At 43.1% G+C, this 19,287-nt stretch overlaps 2 protein-coding genes and 1 long non-coding RNA gene across 13 annotated transcripts in view; 1 reads left to right on the top strand and 2 right to left on the bottom strand.

Annotated features, from left to right (window-relative positions):
• ASCC1 (activating signal cointegrator 1 complex subunit 1) overlaps positions 1-5,607 on the bottom strand; it is a 54,707-nt gene extending 49,100 nt beyond the window's left edge. The window contains exons 1-3 of one of the 7 annotated variants that reach the window (XM_039546251.1): positions 5,343-5,607; positions 1,386-1,521; positions 81-180 (exon numbers count right to left, since the gene is read on the bottom strand). In XM_039546251.1, the coding sequence (XP_039402185.1) occupies positions 81-180; positions 1,386-1,494 (209 nt within the window). In that variant the 5' untranslated portion in view covers positions 1,495-1,521; positions 5,343-5,607. Of the gene's footprint in view, positions 1-80; positions 181-1,385; positions 1,527-4,952; positions 5,077-5,342 lie in introns of those variants that run through there. The other 6 variants (XM_039546253.1, XM_039546247.1, XM_039546252.1 and 3 more) reach the window with 6 other exon arrangements.
• Positions 5,111-19,255, top strand: ANAPC16 (anaphase promoting complex subunit 16). Of its 4 annotated transcripts, XM_039546254.1 has the most exons (5): positions 5,111-5,272; positions 6,089-6,167; positions 8,351-8,505; positions 16,982-17,056; positions 18,446-19,255. In XM_039546254.1, exons 3-5 carry the CDS (start codon positions 8,364-8,366, stop codon positions 18,559-18,561), a joined length of 333 nt encoding a protein of 110 aa, XP_039402188.1. In that variant the 5' UTR covers positions 5,111-5,272; positions 6,089-6,167; positions 8,351-8,363; the 3' UTR covers positions 18,562-19,255. The 4 variants fall into 4 exon arrangements, with proteins under 4 accessions (XP_039402188.1, XP_039402190.1, XP_039402191.1 ...); XM_039546256.1 differs by lacking the exon at positions 6,089-6,167; XM_039546257.1 differs by lacking the exons at positions 5,111-5,272; positions 6,089-6,167 and adding an exon at positions 5,723-6,016.
• Positions 16,592-19,287, bottom strand: part of LOC120408992 — an 18,704-nt gene continuing 16,008 nt past the window's right edge. For both annotated transcript variants that reach the window (XR_005601039.1, XR_005601040.1), the window contains exon 4: positions 16,592-18,973. This is a non-coding gene — a long non-coding RNA (uncharacterized LOC120408992). The remainder of the gene's footprint in view (positions 18,974-19,287) is intronic.

Below are 19,287 nucleotides of genomic sequence, written 5' to 3'. Positions count from 1 at the left end.
CAGAGGCAGCTGTAGATTCTAACCTCCCTGACAGATTCTTCTGTAAAAGAGGATTCAAATAAAACAATATGTAGGCTCACTTGTATAGTGGGCTGGGAACCTCCACTGCACACTGGAAACCTCTCTCAGTCTCTTCCACCATGAAGGCATCACAAGGCTCATCTGTAGGATCCCCAAGGCCTATAAAGTAGAAAATCAAACTGTTCTATAAAGGCTGATAGTGTTTTATGTGATGCAACATTCTCACCGGCTTTCTTCTCCCAAGGTTAAATAAAAGAACAAAGTGGCTCCTTCTGTCACAGACGCAGCTTTTATTTCACCTTACTACCTGCTCCGAAAAACATGACACTACTTTTAAATCTTCCATTCTTGGAGGGTTAAAAAAGTAGCAGTTTCAGCCCGCTATAGAACAGTTTTTCTCTTGCTTGCAATTGCAAAATAGCCCAGTGGCCCAACAGGGTTTTTTTAAAGAATTGTTCTGACTGTTGAGCAGTAGCCCACTGGCCTTTCGCCCGCCCTTTTCAGAGAACTAAGTATCAGAGGATCTAAAGACCCACCTCTCACCCACGGACCACTTAGTCATATTTGTTTTTCAACCAAACCTGGTTAGCCCTGTGTGAGCAGGGGTGGGTTCAGGTGGCAAGAAGCATATTAGAGTTTGCCCAGTTCTTTCAATCTTTTCTAGTTGAAACAAATGGTGGATGTTTACCAGATATTCTTGGGATTTTCTATATTTACAAGGACCCACACAAACATTACCTAATATGGTACACATACAGGTGAGTACACCAAGATAGAAAAGGAACAGTTAGCCATGTAAATAGGTGCTATCTTTCAAAATCCACATTAGATGGCCACAAGAAGACACCCATTTAAGGGCCAATATCGAAAAGTCCTGAGCACTTCCAAGGAGGTGCTAAATGACCTCAACTCTTATTAACTCTGAGATTAAACTCACTGTGGAAAATACCAAGAACAATGCATGGAGAGGGAAAAAATATTCGCTACAAAGTCTTAACATTTTTACTGATCATCTTAAATAAAAGATTTTTTTTTAAACACAGATAACATTGTTTTGCTGAATTTTTCAATCAACAAATTAACTGATAGCCAGCAACCCACATCAAATTCACAATCACCTAAGCCAACATTTTGTAACCAGAATGTACTCTGCTCCTCTGCCAGGACTGCTAGAGAACAGTGCAAAGTATTTCTTCACTCATGTCCCCAGTCCTGCAATAAGGGCAGACCCCTGTGCCCACCACGAGCTCATCACAGGCTCAGACCCTGAGTTTGCTAACTCCCTGTAAGTCTTGAATGCTGATTCCCCACTTTGCAATATATTATATTAATACTAGTTTGGGCCCCCGCTTGTTAGGTTTTACCTGCATAGAAATCATCCTCTTCTTCATTTGGATAGGTCTGCTGTCGAATATTATTTTTCCTATAAATGCGCCCTCCAATCCTTATAAGTGTTGGACGCAGAACCTCCATTGTGCTCTTCCTGCCAATGATGGCACCCTACCGAAATAAAAATAATTCTGCTGACATCTCCCTAGAAATTGTAAATTCCCAGGTTTCCTATATGTACTTTCTAAGAGTTTACCATGGAGGCATCAGTAGAGACTCTGTAATTAAGGCTGAGTTTTACACTTAAAACAAGGGATTCATCCTTTTTGTTACATATGAATAATACAGCAACAATGTTTCTTCTCCAATATTACAGCACTTGTATTTCTTAAAGTTTGCTTACATTTCTCAGTTTCTAATTAAGACTACTTGTAAATTCTCAGAAAATAGTCTTTCAGTAAGAAATTAAAGTGTAAGAGATTTAGCTCCCAGCACTAGCCTCTTTTTTTTTTTTGGTCCCTAATGATCAACCACAAATTCTTTGAAATTTCCATGTTATAATTAAAAACTCACAGAAATGTTGTGCATATACTATACATTTTAATTTTTTTAGGATTAGTCAATTTTCCCACATTATTTTTCATAACTGAAATTTTCTCCTTCAGCAGAGGCTGAAAAAATACAATGGTCTACTACAGAGAATTCCGCACAGAACTGCCTTTTTTCCAAAGCACTGCCATTTCCCATTGTTCTCAAAAGGAGCAAAGCCACAGAAATCTCTGTCTTGCTGTTATCAATGGGCCTGTCTCTGCCTCCTCACAGCACAGGAAGCCTCCATCTTCCCTGATGGCCGCTGTGGCTTCGGGATGATTGAGAGCAATAGGAGATGACGGCCATTTTAAAAGAGGACAATTCTTCCTGACAGATAAACTTCTGGTTATGAAAAAAACAACAAAAAAAATGACCTTTGATCCTAAATATCTTTTCAAAAGCAACCCATTGCACCAGATCTACTCAACAGATAGACCAGGAAATAGGGGGAAACTAAGTTCTATGTGTGCGTGAGCAAGAAGAGGGAGTTTTGGAGGGCATGAGGAAGAAAGTGCTGTGTACATTTTCAGCTGTTTTGCACTACGCTGGCAAAACAAAGCAGCTGCAAACTCAGGTTAACTACGCAAAATACTTTAGCTGTTCTGTGCTGCTCCAGAGTGAGATAAAGCAGCCACTGTGTACCTATATCTGGTAAAAGTTCAAAATTTTAAAAATATATATTTGTGTGAAACTGCATATCTACAAATCATTAGAAATATTACATGGTAACATACGCTGAGTATCTTGCTTAGAGTCCCTATAGGAAATTTTTAATTAAAAAAAAAAAAAGGAAATTCCCTGACAAAAAGCTATGTTAAAACAGAGTTAAGATTGAAATACAAATCAAAAATTTTGGGTAAGCTATATTTTAGCTATATTGTAATTATCCAAAAGTCAGCCACTATACACCTGAGATAGGAAACTGAGTTAAACTTAAAAATAAACCTAAATATATTAAGGTATCTAAACAAACAGTTGAGGCACCCAAACTTTAACCTGTCACAGTCTTCAAACTCCCATATAATTAGAACTTATTGAAAACTTGTGTACAGTATAGGCCAGAGGTGGGCAAACTACGGCCCGCAGGCCCCAAAGCTCCTGGCCCTGGAGGCTAGCCCCAGCCCCTCCCCCACTGTTCCTCCTCCCCAGCAGCTCGCTCGCTCTGCCACAGGCCCAATGCTCTGGGTGGCAGGGCTGTGAGCTCCTGGAGCAGCACAGCTGCAGAGCCCAGCCTGACCCAGTCTCTGTGCTGTGTGGTGATGGCAGAGGCAGCGTGGCCTGGCTCCAGCTGGGCGGCGCAGCTGTAGCACCGCCAGCCACCAGTGCTCCAGGCAGCGTGGTAAGGGGGCACAGAGCAGGGGGGGTTGGATAGAGGGCAGGGGAGTTCGGGGTGGTGGTCAGGGGTGTGGATAGGGGGCAGGGCGGTTGTGGGGGAACAGGGGGTTGAATGGGGGCAGGAGTCCAGGGGGAGGGGAGAGGTGCAGTCAGGAAGAGGGGAGGTTGGATGAGGCGGCAGGGGGCAGTCAGGGATTCGGGGGCAGTCAGGAGACAAGGAGAAGGGGAGATTGGATGGGGCAAGGATCCCGAGGGGGGGTCTCAGGAATGAGAGGAGGGGTTGGATGGGGTGGCAGGGGTCCAGGGGCAGTCAGGGGACAGGGGTGTGTGGATGGGGCAGGGGTCCCAGGGGGGCCATCAGGGAACAAGGGGGTTGGATGGGGCAGGAGTCCCAGGGGTGGCAGACAGGAGATGGGGGCTGGGCCACAACCCCCTCCCCTAACCAGCACTCCATACAATTTACAAAACCCAATGTGGCCCTCAGGCCAAAAAGTTTGCCCATGCCGGTATAGGCAAAGATTGAATTTTAAGGATTAATGTTCATTCCCTCCTCCCATTAATCTTCATAACTGAGAGTTTCTCCTTTATCAGAAACCTTAACTCTGCATGAGGACACTATGAAGGGAAAAAGCCTGCCTGTGTTAAAAAAAAAAAAATCTGTTTAATCTAATCTAGGTCCACAAACATTGTCGCCAGTATCACAACCTATAATGCTTTCCTTAAAGCTCCAGGTTCTAGAGGTAATTATGTAATAATCTCAGTTTTTATCTAAATAAAAAAAAGTAAGTTCCTTCCTAGTACTTGTGGTTGTAGGGTAAAAGCTTGAAAATGCTAAGCAAGGGCACCCTAAAAGCCCAAAAAACAGAAGACAAAAAAAATACTAATACTAATAATTGGAGATATACCAATCTCCTAGAACTGGAAGGGACCTTGAAAGGTCATCGAGTCCAGCCCCCTGCTTTCACTAGCAGGACCAATTTTTGCCCCAGATCCCTAAGTGGCCCCCTCAAGGATTGAACTCACAACCCTGGGTTTAGCAGGCCAATGCTCAAACCACTGAGCTATCCCTCCCCCTTTTTTACTTTGATGGGTGTGTTTTTTTTAAAGTCTCATGATTTTAAAGCCAATTTTGTTATTTCTGAGTTGTGATTTTTGAATATTCAAGGTTGACAAAATTGCATTAGCACAGGAATCTGTGCTCAGAAAACCTGATGCAAAACTGGATTATATGCTACAGATTATATGCTACGAAGAAGCAGTGGCAACACAATGGCATGGCGGGGACATAGCGGAGAAGAAACAGTGGGTTGTGGGCACAGTAAGAAGGATACAGACTAAGGCCCGGCTCCCGCAAGATGCAGCGTGTGGATGACGGGTGCAACGCCATAGTAGTGCATGGCTGGGTACCCCCATGACATGTTTTGTTGCCCGGGAGCCACTGGCCTAAATCCTACAATGACAGACACGCACACAGAGACCCCCGAGGCCTTAGTCCCGCGCACACTGGCAAACGCGGGGAGCCGCAGCCCACTCCCGCACGCAGCTACGCGGGGCCCTAGCAGGGGCTTGGCGTCTGTTGGTTTTGCAAAGAGAAGCGGGGAAGCGAAGCGCCCCTCCCACGTGTTGCCGTGGGGCTCCGGGCCTCCCTGCAGCCGCTGCACGCGGCACTCACCTACCTCGGCGGGGGCTGAGAGCGGGGCAGGGCCTCGGGCGACGGCCCTGCCCGGGGGGGCGCGCGGGCGGCTCACCGGCACTTAACGGAGGCAAGCGCCCACCTACCCCAGGACAGGGCGGGGCAGGCCGGGCTGGCTGGCTGCCTCCTCTTCCCCCCCACGCTGAAACGCAAAGCCCCCCCCCGCTGCTCCAGGCCACAGGCCCCGCCCGAGAGAGGCCCGCAGCGTTGCAGGGGGCGGGGCCGTGCGTGCTCGCGCCCGCCCAGCAGGTAGCGCGCGCGCACTCAGGCCGCTTTCGCCACGCCAAGCCGTCCGGGCACCAGGTGAGGCTGCGGGGTGAGGGCGGCCGGAGCGAGGGGGCGACCTGGGCCCGGTCTTAGCTGCCTCACTCACCGGGGCGCCGTCGGGTAGGGAGGGGTAGGTGGCAGTTTTAGAGGGAGAGCGCTACGCTACCCCCACCCTACAGTAGCTAGCTGCTGTTCAGCGCATGCGTTTTGTTGCTGTAGCTGAGCCTGCGCATGCGCAGTGGCCATTTAGAAACTGCTGCTGCTGCCGATATTCTTCCGGCGTGGGCGGGGTCCGCTCGCCTGGGATCCCCCTTCCCCCCAGCACGCGCCCGCTCTACCACCAGGGGCGTTGGGGGGTGAGGCCCCACCTCCCCCCTTTGTTCCGCCGCGCACGGGGCAGTCTCCCTGGCAACCAGCCCGTTCCACGGCCGCCGCGGGGAGAGCTAAGCTAGGCCCAGCCCCAGTACCGGGACCCGCCCCCGCGGAACCCTCCTCCGGTTCCTTGGGGCTCTCAGTCCAGCCCCGCCCCGGCGGTGTTGGTTGAGGGAGGCGCGGGGGGGAGACGCCTCGACCCAGCAGTGGTTGCGCGGGGGCAGATGACCCACAGAAATGCTTGCGGGTGAAGGATGTACAGACACCTGGGCCGAGAGAAAATGAGAAACATCCACTCAGCCATGATGTGGAGGGAAAAGAGACACCAAGCACTGCCCGGGGGCTGCCAAATGTCCACCTTGACCAAGATCTCTGGCAATCCCCACACACGCTGCCTTCATCTCTTGGGTGATTTCCTGCTTTCCTATTGACCTTCCCTCTTCCACTAATTCACTGACATCATCATAATCTTCCCACTAGAAATCCGTTAATGTGCAGTGAGGGATGCCTCTGCCCTAGGGATGCCTGACTCATTCTAGGAAGAGGAGCTGTGAACGAGGTACGAGTTAGGGGTAGTGCTACCCTCTGTCAAGCTCCCACTGATGTCAAGAGGAGTTTTATGCAAACATTAAATATAGCACAATATAGGTGTAACATTTTAGACAGTAATGTTACCTTGTATTTTCTCTCACCTTGAAGAGATGCTTCAGCACCTTGTTGCTTCTCTGTTTCTTTACCCCCTGTCATCTCTTCTCTGTTTTTCTCCCATATTTATTTTCTTCCTCCTGTTTTGTCTCTCTCCCTCTTATCTGCTCTTTGCTCTCTTCCTTTTTTGTACTTTTCCACATTCTCCTTCCCCCATTTTTATGCACCTTTGTTTTTCTCCTGCATCAAAGTTTAAATATAGAGCCTGCTACTATAAATTAGGAGTGGCTAGTAGCATCCTAGTTAGTTTCCCTTTCCAGGTGCAGATAGACTCAGAAGGAAACTCACTAACCCTCATCAATTTCTTTCTCCTCAAGCTCAGAAGCTTTGTGCCATATGATTAGGACCCAGATCCTCAAAGTATTTACTCTTCTAACTTCCTAAATGGCCTAAATACCTTTGAGGACCTGGGCTTAGATCCATGCAACCATGAACAGTTTCTCTTTGCAGCCAGCTTTGTGTTCAAAACATGGAACTGCTGATGAATCAGCATCTATTCCCAAAAAGCTGAGGTGAAATGTAATTTTAAATTGGTATGCAGAGTGGATGAATAATTGCTCCCACTTTGAGCTTGACATCCAGCTTTCCTGGGTTTCAAGAGGGAAGTTCTGATTTGGTAATGAATAAGGAAGTGAGTGAAGGGATGAAGATGGTATAGGTCCTATAAGGCTAATGGGCCGGACAAGCAAGGAGTCAGTAGCCTTAGGGGAAGAGAGAGAACACAGTTATAACCCAACAGTGTTCATCTTGGGTTCTGTAGCTGTGCTTCTATAGTTCCTATAGTGTAGACATCACCAAAGGAAAATGTAAAGGATGGATGAGAAATTATAGTGGCTAATAAAAACAAAAAACACTTCAGTGCCTAAATGGAAAGGCATAAAGGTCAAATGCCCTATCAAAATATATTTAATCCATTCTGTTATGCTGAAAGAATAAGGTAGGTGAGTGTTAAAGGCAGGGTGGGAGGTGTATATGTGAGGAGTTAAAGTGATCAGATGGCAGACTGCTAAATGGCCAGAAGGATTCCCAACCATTATTATTGTCAAATGCAATTTAAAAACAAAAAGATAAAACACAAAAAGCACATTTAGGAGCACAAGACCCTTTTAAAGACCATAGCATTTCTTCACACACAGAGTGATGTGAGGAGGGTGCAGACTTGTGGCTCTCTAGAATGTTCTGTGGGTTTTTTGCACAACTGGGGAGTGAGACTTTCTCTTCATGTTTGTGGGTGATGGAAAAAAGTATCTGCAGAAGGTGAATCAAGTTTATTGTTCTGTACTGAATTAGTTATGCATACTCTGTTACTACTCATGTTTCCATTTTGTCAAGGCATTTTAGCATTATTTTTTTGTGCCACCAAGTGGTAAAATTGTGAACTGCATTTTGTACTAAAATATATGTAAGAAATCTGGTATCAGAGGGGTAGCCATGTTAGTTTGGATCTGTAAAAAGCAACAATGAGTCCTATGGCACCTTAAAGACTAACAGATGTATTGGAGCATAAGCTTTCGTGTGTGAATACATGCATCTGACAAAGTGAGTATTCACCCACGAAAGCTTATGCTCCAGTACATCTGTTAGTCTTTAAGGTGTCACAGGACTCATAGTAAGAAATCTGCTGTAGTTTGAACATAGCCACAATACGGCTCTCAAATATCAGTTCTTCCTAGGGTGCAGAGCTCCAATTAGAAAATAATACTTACTTTTTCAGTGAAAAAGATAGCTAATAAAGGCCAGTAGTTCTCAGCCATGCAGTTACTTGTTTTATAATGCCATGGTCTAGAACCTTAGCCACTGAACTTGCTCCTTGTGGACCTTACTTGTGATCTATAACGCCCTGCAATCAGACAACCAATGATGCCAAGTATTGTGGTGGACTTGAGATGTGGAAGACTAAGATAGGAATCACCAAACAAATTTTCACTGATGAATGTGAGTCGGTTTGTACCCAGGTCTCTGAAGGCAAAAGGATGTGCTGAGTTATCAAAAATTAGTTAGAGAAGGAAAAGATAACATTTTTTCTGTTGCCTTTAGGTTAAAGGGACAAATGGCAGCCTCCTCTTCATCCTCTTCAGCTGGTGGAGTCAGTGGAAGCTCTGTAACTGGATCTGGGTTCAGTGTCTCGGAACTTGCCCCACCACGGAAAGCCCTCTTTACGTACCCCAAAGGAGCTGGAGAAATGTTAGAAGGTGATTGCTCTGTTTCACATTTTGCTATCAATAAACTGTTGATACAGTTTACAGAATATATAAAAAGTTAGGATCCCTAATGTCATTTTAGGCACAAAGCAGCCAAAGGATTTCATTGTAAAGGGAAGGAGATCTGGGTAGGCGGATACTAGGTCTCTCTCTGCTTCCCTGCCACCATGTTCTTTCCTTCATTCCTAAAATTATGATAAATTATCTACCTCTATTTATCTCAAACTTTAAAATGGCATAGGATTGTTTTTCCTTCATATGTTCAAAAAACTTATCTAAACAGTCTGATTTTTAGACCCATAAAAACAAAAATCTCAGACTTCACAGGAAGCATGGCAGCAGTTGGGACAGGAAAGACTGCATCTGACAAAGTGAGAGCATGACTGTGTCAGCTTCTTATTGCTAGCTGCTACTTTGGTGTCATAACTGAAAATTACTATAGAGATGACTGATGGGGTTATATTATTCTTTGGCAAATCCTCTTCTATTTAGGTTCATAGGGTCAGATTAATGGCTGTGCCAGCGCAGAAACAGAAGGCAAGGCAGCTTGTGCCTCCAATACTCAGGGACCAAGATGGCCTATTTTGGCCGCAGCATAGACTAGAGTAGCACTCAGGGCTAACTTGTACCCCTACTCCAGTGGGCCATGCAGTTGTGAAGGTTGCTTCCACCATCCTGTGCCTTTCCGGGCCCTGTGCCCATGCAGGGGAAAGAGGACTTGCAGAGGTGGCACAAAGCTGGCACAGCCATGCACAGAGGTGGCATACAGGCCCTCTGTGATGGTGGGGCAAATGCATGCCATATGGCCATTTTGCATCAGCTTACCTTATGCAACGGGGCTGTAGCACAAAGATGGATCTGGCCTATGGGACTCTTTTCAGATTGCTGAATAATGGGCAAATTCATCCCTGCTGTTACTGAAGTCAGTGGAGTTAGAGCAGGGATGAACTTGGCCTCACATGTTTCATTTGAGTATCTGAAATGCCATTGCGTTTGTCTAAAATCTAATAATAATTTAGATCTAATCTCCAGTTAGATATGAGTGTGTGCTCTTATGATATATGCAGGTTAGAAAACTGCTTCCATTTTCCTAGTGTTGGGCATTTGACTGTTTCAAAAATAATTGGTCAGTTAACCGGTCAGATATTTTAAGGCACTAATTTATTAGAGCAATAACAAAAAAGAGTAAGATTTTATGCTCTCCTATATGCCTAGCCTTAGATAAATACATATGCCTAATTACAAAAAAGTTACTTGCCTGAGTTATTTTAACTCAGAAAAATGCAAAACACAATTAAAGTTCTAAAAAAATGAATAATTACTATTACCTTTTTAGCAATATTATGTTAACATTTAAATGTGAACATTATTCAAGACTGAACAGTTACAAAAGAAAAGAAAAATGAAATTAAGGAGAAATAAACATATAGCAACTATAAAAGAAAAAAAATCATTTGTAAATGCACCTATGCTAGGTAGGCCACAGGTCAATGCTTCAAGCAGCTTAATGGCTAAGAATCTATTCTCTTTGTGTTGGGTGAGGCAGTTCAATGACTATGAATCTTCCTTTCCCTCCCCACTCCCTTATGAGTTAATTTCTGTATGTTTGTCTAGTCAGTTTAGATTATAAGCTCTTTGGGGCAAGAACTGTGTCTTTTAACCTGTTTAATGTCCTTTGTAAACTGCAATGTAAATTAATGGCCTTGTATACAAATAAATATATACATACAATGTTTATTTTAAAGATTCAAGCCAACCAGGATGCTCAACTTCCAATTAGTTCACCTTCCTCAACAGTGATGAAGATATTTAAATAGACTTGCTAACAGATGGCACCATGATGCAGTCCAAAAGATAGGCCACCTCCTATATCAGAATATTCTTGCTGGAATATTTTACAATATTTGACAATGTTAAACAGGGGCGGCTCTAGACATTTCGCTGCCCCAAGCAGGGCAGCATGCCGCGGGAGGTGCTCTGCCGGTCGCCGGTCCCGCGGCTCCGGTGGACCTCCCGCAGGCATGCCTGCAGAGGGTCCACTGGTCCCGCGGCTCCACTGAAGCCGCGGGACCAGCGGACCCTCCGCAGGCACGCCTGCGGGAGGTCCACCGGAGCCGCGGGACCAGCGGACCCTCCGCAGGCATGCTGCAGGAGGTGGCCTGCCTGCCGCCCTCCCGGCGACTGGCAGAGCCCCCCCCGCGGCATGCTGCCCCAAGCACGCGTTTGGCGTGCTGGGGTCTGGAGCCGCCCCGATGGTAAATAATTTGTGATGTGCTCAGAGGAAAGGAGGTTAATGTTCATTGTTTTAATACATAAAACTGCTCAATTGTCCAACCCTCCACTTGCTCTGTTGTTTTTTCTATTTGCCTTCTGCCTTTTTCCCCTTTTTAGCTGTAGGATGGAGGAGTGCAAGGTCAGGCAAAAGGGTCCTTCAGTTGATTATGGGAAACACAACATGCCTGTGATCGAAACTCATAGTTTTTAGTTCTGTAGCGCTGGGGTTTTTGTATAGTACAGTGTGTTATGTTCATTAGAATACATGGGTCTCCTGCTGCTCCCATTTAAGTCAATGCCCTATATTTGTACAGCAGCACTAATATTGTCAGTTATGGTGCTGTTGTGATCTGCTCTTTCAGTGTAGTTTGAAGAAACAGTGGCTTGGGTGATCTAAGCATCAGCTTCACCTAAACTCTGTGGAACTACCGGTTAAAATCCAAACAGGGTCAACTCTGGCTTTTGTTTCTCTGTGGTAAATAAACAGATTCCATGCAGTTTACTTGAGGGAGAGGCGGGTCTTTGAGATCTGCCTGCTCTTATTGCACACCATGTAAGAATAGGGGCCATGACTGTGTAAGCCCCAGTGTTTGCCTCAATTTCATGGCCAGAATTTCCCCTCCCTTTGCTGTTGTGCAGTGAGCTGTGTGTCAGTTACAGTCCTCTCTACCTTGGAAGTGATTGCGTTTCAGTGGCGCTGTATGTATAATTGTGAATGAAAGACACTAGATAAATTTAAATCATCACCTAATACTACTTAGGTTAGTTGATGTGCTGGGTACTGATAACGCTGTAGTAATTACATATTATGCCATATCACTAATTAAGGTTTTTAGACATTAGTCTGTATGCCAGACTTGAAATAATTCTGACTAAAGACTTGTTCACAGAACTTAATGAGCCCTCAAAATAAATTAAAATTATGAAATACTTCAAGTTACTGACTTGATGAGTGACTCTGCTTCAGAAGGTCTAGCTAGCCGAATAGAATTTTTGGTATGTAGGCTTAAAGGGCCCAGGTAAGCTGGTAATATCAATGTTTCATTTGAAAGATATGATGGGATGCATATGTATTAAAATAAAACATAATGAACATTACTATCCTTTTATTTGAGCACATCGCTAATACAGTAGAGGGCATTTTAATTGCAAAGGAGGCTTGGAAGATGACAATGGTATTCTGATAATGGTGAACAGTAGATCAGCCCCTGATTCATCCCTTTTAAATAGAACTGGATCCTGGGATGGGATTTTCCAGGACTGGTGGCAAGGTTCTCATACTTAAAATGCCCCAACCTTTGAAATTTTCTCCCCTTGTTTAGTTTAGGAGCCTTTTAGGATGTGAGGCAAGGTACATTTATTTGATATAGTTTTCGGTCTATCTGTTCCTGAAAACATGGTGACTAATCTATTTTGAGTGGCAGCAGCAGTTTAATGCTATCCTCATTACAGGATGCTTCATTTAATTTAGGCTTTTAATTTCTTAGATAACATCCCATGTGTTCTTTCTTCAAATGGATACAGTTGTTAATGTGCTGGCTGCATATTGTGGTGGCCTTTTTTCAAAGAAAGCAGTTAAAATATTCATAAATGTTACCCAATTGTACATCTTTTTCAGGTAGTTTTAGATTTTGTTTAAATAATGTACCCTTGGATTCTTTAAGGGATTTTGGACTTACCGGTGGTACTATCAAGAGCAGATTTAAATAATGTTATTTGTCATATGTTATTGACAATGTATTGCAGAATCCCTTATTTCTAAGATGCTTTAAGATACATGAGTAATTTTAACCTGCATGGGGTTATGATTATTCTTGTGGTAATTACAAGGTATAGAGGGAAGTTAATATATTTGATTATTTAAACTCTGAATAAGCCAGGGATTGCCAGAAGATTACCTAACTTCTACTTAGCTTGCTTCCAGTTTAATATTCGCTAAAATCAATTGAAAAAGTTATGATGTAATGTTTATGGTTTTGTAGCATTTCTGTAAGTACAGCCTAGTTGCTTAAGTGATAGGCTCTGTACAAATGATTAAAAATAAATAAAAGATGTAATGCAGAATAATCACATTCTGCCATATCAGATAAATCAGGTGAAGTCTAAGGATTGCCCTGTGGAGTTCAGCCTTTATTCAGGCAAAATTCCCAATAGTGACAGTTGGCAAGGCTTAAAAACTCCACTCATCTTCTGTTGAGCAGAGTGAAAGATACTGTCAGGGCCGGTCTTTGGGGTGGTTCAGTCTCAGGAGGGATTTGGGTCTGGTTCAGTTCAGGGGGTTCAGTCTGGGGAGGGATGTGGATCTGATCCGATTTAGAGGGTTGGCCTGGTCTTTTGGGGACACAGCTGTGTTTTCTCTCTCTTCCCCTATATTGTTGGTCTTCTCTCCAAGCTCTCTCATTATGCTTATTCAATCAATCTTTCCAGCCTGCTCCACTTATGTCCGCTCACTTCTATCCAATCACACACACAGCTAGAAAAGTTTTTATCAGATACCTAGTAAACAGGATTAAACCACTAGCCAAAGACTGATATGAAAGATGAGGGACCCTACTGTCTAGGGGGCAAGGCCCAGGTAAGAAGCCAACTTCTCTCCACTACTGCTGCTCAGATAGTGGAGGATCCTGGGACTTCTACAATGGTGCTGCCCCTGCACTTTGGTTAAATCTTTAGTATCATCCAGTAGCTTGTAGGTGTCTAATAAACTGGCCCTTTCCTTCCCCCCCTCCACCTCTGGTTGCTGGAAGGGAGGAGCATTTTATTTCTGTTCCACCCGAGTGACCTGGATGCTATGGAGGTGGATGGACCTTTACCAGCCTATTCTTCCCCGACCTCCTGGCTGCTGCAGTGGGGAGCTACACTACTCTATGCCAGTGTTCTCAATGACTGGTCCGTAGACTAGCGCCGGTCCCTGAGATCTACCTGACATTGTTTAGGAAGGCAGTAAGCCAGTCCCTGGTATCAAAAAGGTTGAGAAACACTGCCTATGCCACCTCAAGGTTGGTTTTTAGTTCTTACTGTGTTGATCTATCGCCTGTCTCTGCTGTTGCCCAGTTTCTCAGGCAACAGCAGAGTGAAAATGAACTGCCAATCTGTTTTACTGCCGCCCACTGGGTTCTGAATAGCTGCAATGAGGCCGAAAAGACTTAGTTTTCATTGTGCTGCAGCTTGACAAAGCTTCATGCAGTGGCAGAGGCACTTGAGTCATCTGCAGATAAGACATCTGGCTTTCTGCTGTCCTGGGGCAAGTGGATTTTCCAGGCCATAGGAAAAGGAGTTTTGCATGAAACGGGAAAATAGGATTTCTGACTATTAAGTGACATGCAAAATTGAAGACTGTTATTGAGCTTTATTAGAGAATTTGCTAGAAATCTGCATATGGCAACTTCTGACTCTTCTCCTTGTGGGATGAACTGAAAGGAATAAAATGAAGGTCACACCCAGAATTATGTATTTGATCGGTATGATGCCTTTGAAAGTATCTCCTGTCATGTTCACACAACTAAATAACTTAGTTAAAATTAACTGTAGACTGTGTCTGATGATGTAGACAATCCCTCATCAATATTTAAGAACCAGGGTAAAATGCTTTTTCCTAATGTCTTTATTATTAGCTCCCATTGTCAGAAGAGACTCTTCTAGAATTATTACATACTTATTAGGTTGAGGACTAAGTTCAACCTGGCTTTTCCATCTGGTAATGTATAGGTCACTTCCTGTTTGGAGCATCTCCATCCTTTTTAAGAGGAATCAGATTTAACATTAGTTTATTGTAAGGAGTTTGCTAAATGTGATATGGAAAGTTCCAGACTGTTCATGTCCTCGAGAATCTAGACTTAGGAAAACTCAGTACAGACAATTCTATAATAATACAAGTATTATAGATTGCAATAAGGTTTCTGCTATTTGTGGTGTCACATTCTGGGATTTCTTCAGTGAACCATGAAGTACCAAGTAGGCCTAGGGGGAAGGAGGAATAATTGCAAAAGGTCAGTGAAAGCTGACTTCTGAGCTGAAGGCCTCCCACAGCCTGGCTAGTAGGGATATTTCAGCATGGAAATCTGTACTTAACTTGTCTGATTTAGTTAGCAGCTCATTTTTAAAACTGGTACTGAAGTTACGTGCAATAAGACATGACAAGATAGTGAAGGACATTAATAAATTGATATATTTTAATGCTTGGCCATCTTAGTTGATGCACAAGAACATAGCCTGGCAGAAGAAAGATGTCTTTTCTTTGGAGGACTCTGTCCTTTGACTTTAAAGTTCATTTAGCAAAGAAAGAATAGGTATAAATGTCTTAACTATTATTTATCCTAATAGCCACACATATTAGCGCTCAGTCTGTATAAGAGCTTCTCTCTTTGTGCTGATGGAGAGCTGGAGTGATCCACAGAATTGTAACTCTTTGCCCTTAGTTTTTTTAGAATGACATTTTGCTCAGACAAAATGGAATTATTTTAAATGGCTTGCATATAGAATAAAAAATGCTGGAAGTATCACTTAACCTTAGTGGATTACAATTTCATGGTTATCTATTGTTCCATATATTCAGTAATCTGTCTGTGGCATCAGATGTACTCTCTTCTACCTCAGAACTTCAAGATAATTAGATTCTATCATCCTTAAGGAAGTGGCTATGTATTATAGCCCTTTCTGGTGCTGAACAAAACATTTTAAAGTGGTAGAAACGGGAAGCCCTGCCTACAGGTGCAGAATCAGTTAATGTAAGAATAAACCATGATGTTGATAGAGCAAGGCTTACATACAAATAAGGCAATAACTATTGTTTTCCCTGAGAAGACCTTTTATATTAGGTAATAATGCACAGTCAAGGGTTGAGATAAGGTGGTACTAAAGAGTTTAAGACACTCTTATGAGTTGTTGTGTACGCTAAACTTTAGTTGACAGCAGTGGGGCTCTGTACTTTGCAGGATCAGGCCCAGTTTTTTTCTTCCAATGTAGGTATCCCTTTTCTGATTTATTGAATCTATATTTGCATTTAGCAAATATAATATGGTCTATATGTAATGTATAGGCTGATGGACCATAGCTTGCTTTAAGGTTTGTATTTTTTTTTTTTAAGTACAGATTGTGTTAAGTACTACATCTCTCTAGAGCCTGGTCTCCTTTCATTGTGCTTTCTATATGACAAAAGGGCACATGACTGGCTGAGATGTGGCACACTGTAGTGCTAATATGAATTATCAGCTAAAAAGAAAGACAGCGGCCTCTTCCCTTTTCATTCAGGCAGGGATTGTGGATTGAGATGCCTTCCACAAACCATTTGTGCTAAACATTTGTTTTTATATTGCCCTGCACTGCCCTCAGCCAAGGAGTAATTCACAATTATGAACACAAGTCAGTCACCCTACAACTTCCCAAAAAGCCATTCACAGCTGAGTTTCTACAGTGTCTTCAATTATCATTCTCCTACCATTTTTCAGGACATTGTCTGGCACAGACACAGTGCTTGGTCCTGTAATTGCTTTGCAGAACACGTAAATCTTAATTGAAATCGCAGCACTTCTGTTACACTTACAATAAACCAATGTAGTTTTGGTTTAAGGGTGAAATTTTGTCATTTTGTATTTGGACAGGCAAATTGTCATTTGTTATACAAAGGCTACTCAACTAGTTTTTAGCTATATTTTCAGAAATATAGGGAAAACTTGAGCTTTATGGAGCACCTTTCAAACTATATCTCAAAAGACTTCCTAAAGAAGAATTAGATCTTAAGAGCCATGACTGTGTGGGCAAATGCAATAATTTTTATTAACTCATCAATAGTTCTCAGGCTGTAGATGATTCAAGTTCCTTTTATTAAGGAAAAGCTTGTTGGCACAGAGACCAAGATTTTTTTTAATCAAAATGCCATAGCATCTTTCATATCCATCTTGACAGCAACCATCAGAAACAGGCAAAAGGGGTACCATGATACCAAACAGTGCAGCAGCACACCCACTCTGTGCTCCATTTCCATGTCAGCACTGGGTATAAGTCAAAGCCCTGGTGTGGGACTTCAACCCACGGCTTCCTGGCCCAGAGACCAAAGTGCTGCATGTTACCAGAATAGGACAAGTGTCTAAAGTAGGTGAACAGAGGAAAAGCACATTCTGAATATAAAAATTATAGAAAGCTTCTCAGTCATAGAACTTAGGAAAGATTAAATCACTCTCTCTTCCGTTTACAGATGGCTCCGAAAGATTTCTTTGTGAATCCGTTTTCAGCTATCAGGTTGCCTCTACATTAAAGCAAGTGAAACATGGTAAGCACTCAAGTATTATATGTTTTGTGAGCGTGTGTATAAGTTTACTGAGAAAGCTGCAGGAGGATATAGCAAAGGTCAACAACATATTGTGCAGTGAACCACAAAAAGCAGAATGGCTATTTAAATTAACTTCCTGAATTAGCACTAACTGAGGCTATTGTTAGGTCCTTTTTCAAACATGGTGCAAATATTGAATTAAATTCACACAGTGTGGGGGTGGGAGCAGAGACTTTCTAACCTCATTTTCCATTGCTCTGTGCTGTACTGTATATACACAAGTGGTGAGGTCTGAACAGTGGGCAGAGAGTGGGAACCTTACAAATTCTAATCTTGGCTGTAATACAGACTCACTTTCTGGCCTTAAGCCCGTCTACCCTGCAGTTAAACGCCTGTGTCAGCTGAATCAGGTTTGCAGGGCTTGGGCTGAGGGGCTGTAAAATTGTGGTGTAAATATTCAGGCTTGGGCTGGAGCCCAAGCTCCAGGACCCTCTGAGGGGGGAGGTCCCAGGCTCCAGCTGAAGCATTTACACTGCACCACCACTCCCCTGATTTCTCCCCCCTGCCAAAGGTGGTGTGTGTGTTCCTTATTTCCCATCCTCATGTCAGGGACTTTGTGTGTACCTCCATACTCCCCATTATTATTGGTGTGGGAGATAAGTCATTCACAATGTCAACATGTTAAAGTCTATTGGGAGCATGATCAGAGATGAGATGGGATGGGATATTGTTATGATGGAGGCTATTAATGGGTTCCATCTAGCAACTGTTTGATCTATAGAAGAGGTACTAGAATCTGTGGCTGTGCTATCAGATGGCAGGGTCTCCAGGTGTCCTCTCATTTCTCCCCTTTAAGTTTTCCCCCAGATCAGTAGGATTCTGGCCATTGATGCCTAGAACATTCTCTGGAATTGATCAGCTGCAACGGTCAAACTTTATGTTATATACATACAGAGAAATACCACTGAGTTGCATTTAAGGCCTCCAGTTATTTATGCTAAAGAAAATAGTGTAAGAAGCTGAAAACAATGTGAGGCTAAGAAGTCTGTGTTTCCCTCTTGTGGTCTTTGATCCACATTAGTGCCTCAGTGTGTTCAGGGAGTTGCAGATACATCTCCTGTCCCACACTGGACATATATTTTTAGTCCTTGAAGAAGGTTAATGAAGTCTGTTCTCTTGTATGATCTGATAAAGTCTTTGCTTCTATAGGGAAAATATCAATACATGGGGATTTTTTAATGTTCAGACTAGTCTGACACAGTGGAGCAAAACTGTTTTCCAGTGCCTGGATTATTAGGGAAGGACATCCCTGCTGCAAAGGATAATACATCTAATTAAAAGATTTAAGTGAAATGTTATTGCAAACGTTTATCTTTGCACTTCTTGTAGATCAACAAGTTGCTCGGATGGAAAAACTAGCTGGTTTAGTGGAAGAACTGGAAGCAGATGAGTGGAGGTACAAGCCAATAGAGCAGTTGTTGGGGTTCACTCCATCCTCAGGCTGAAAGCTTTGGGATCACTGGTGTTGAAAGACAACACAAATATACAACACTCGGGATTGATTTTTAAATATGCTGCCATTTATCAGTGTGTTCCCAGGTGCATCATGTTTTTTTAAATCCACACCAGGTGGCTCTGTAATAGTATCCAATAAGTTGCAACCACAAAACTGTAAATCCTTTTAGTCTTCTGCAGGGTAGACATTTGTTAATAATTCAGCAGGGCCTGGTTTCTGTAACTTATGAAATACAGTACGTTTTAAAGGCTTGGCGAATAATCTGTTTGTTTAAAGGGGAAGGGAAGGTTATTTTAAAAAACCCAATCATTTATACTCACAATGGAGTGTACGTGCCTGAACTGGCCAGGTAATATCAATCATTCAGGACCTGGATACCTTTGCTGTTTTGAGTCCAAATCCTGGAGGGAAAAAGCACAAGGCACTGAATGGAAAGAAGATTCTTTTTGAAGATGAATGTGATAACAAACTGTGCAGGGTCAACTGAAGAGAAAAATGTTAACCGATTTCTATATTTAGATCTCCTTGTTTTTGCTGAGTCTTTTCTGTCTGCTGGCATGTTTCTTTTTTTGACTGTACACAGAATGAGAAGGGAACTGCAGTTTAATGCAGAGGCAAATCTGCTCTCACTTTACCATAATGTACAAAACTGTTCAATGGCCAATAAATTTCAAGAGTTTGAAGTCTGTTTCTTTAACTTTTCTAAGGCTTGGGG

The sequence above is a fragment of the Mauremys reevesii genome, linkage group 7 (genome assembly GCF_016161935.1).
Source record: "Mauremys reevesii isolate NIE-2019 linkage group 7, ASM1616193v1, whole genome shotgun sequence".
NCBI classification, from domain to species: domain Eukaryota; kingdom Metazoa; phylum Chordata; order Testudines; family Geoemydidae; genus Mauremys; species Mauremys reevesii.
This window is presented reverse-complemented; position numbering and strand designations above follow the sequence as displayed.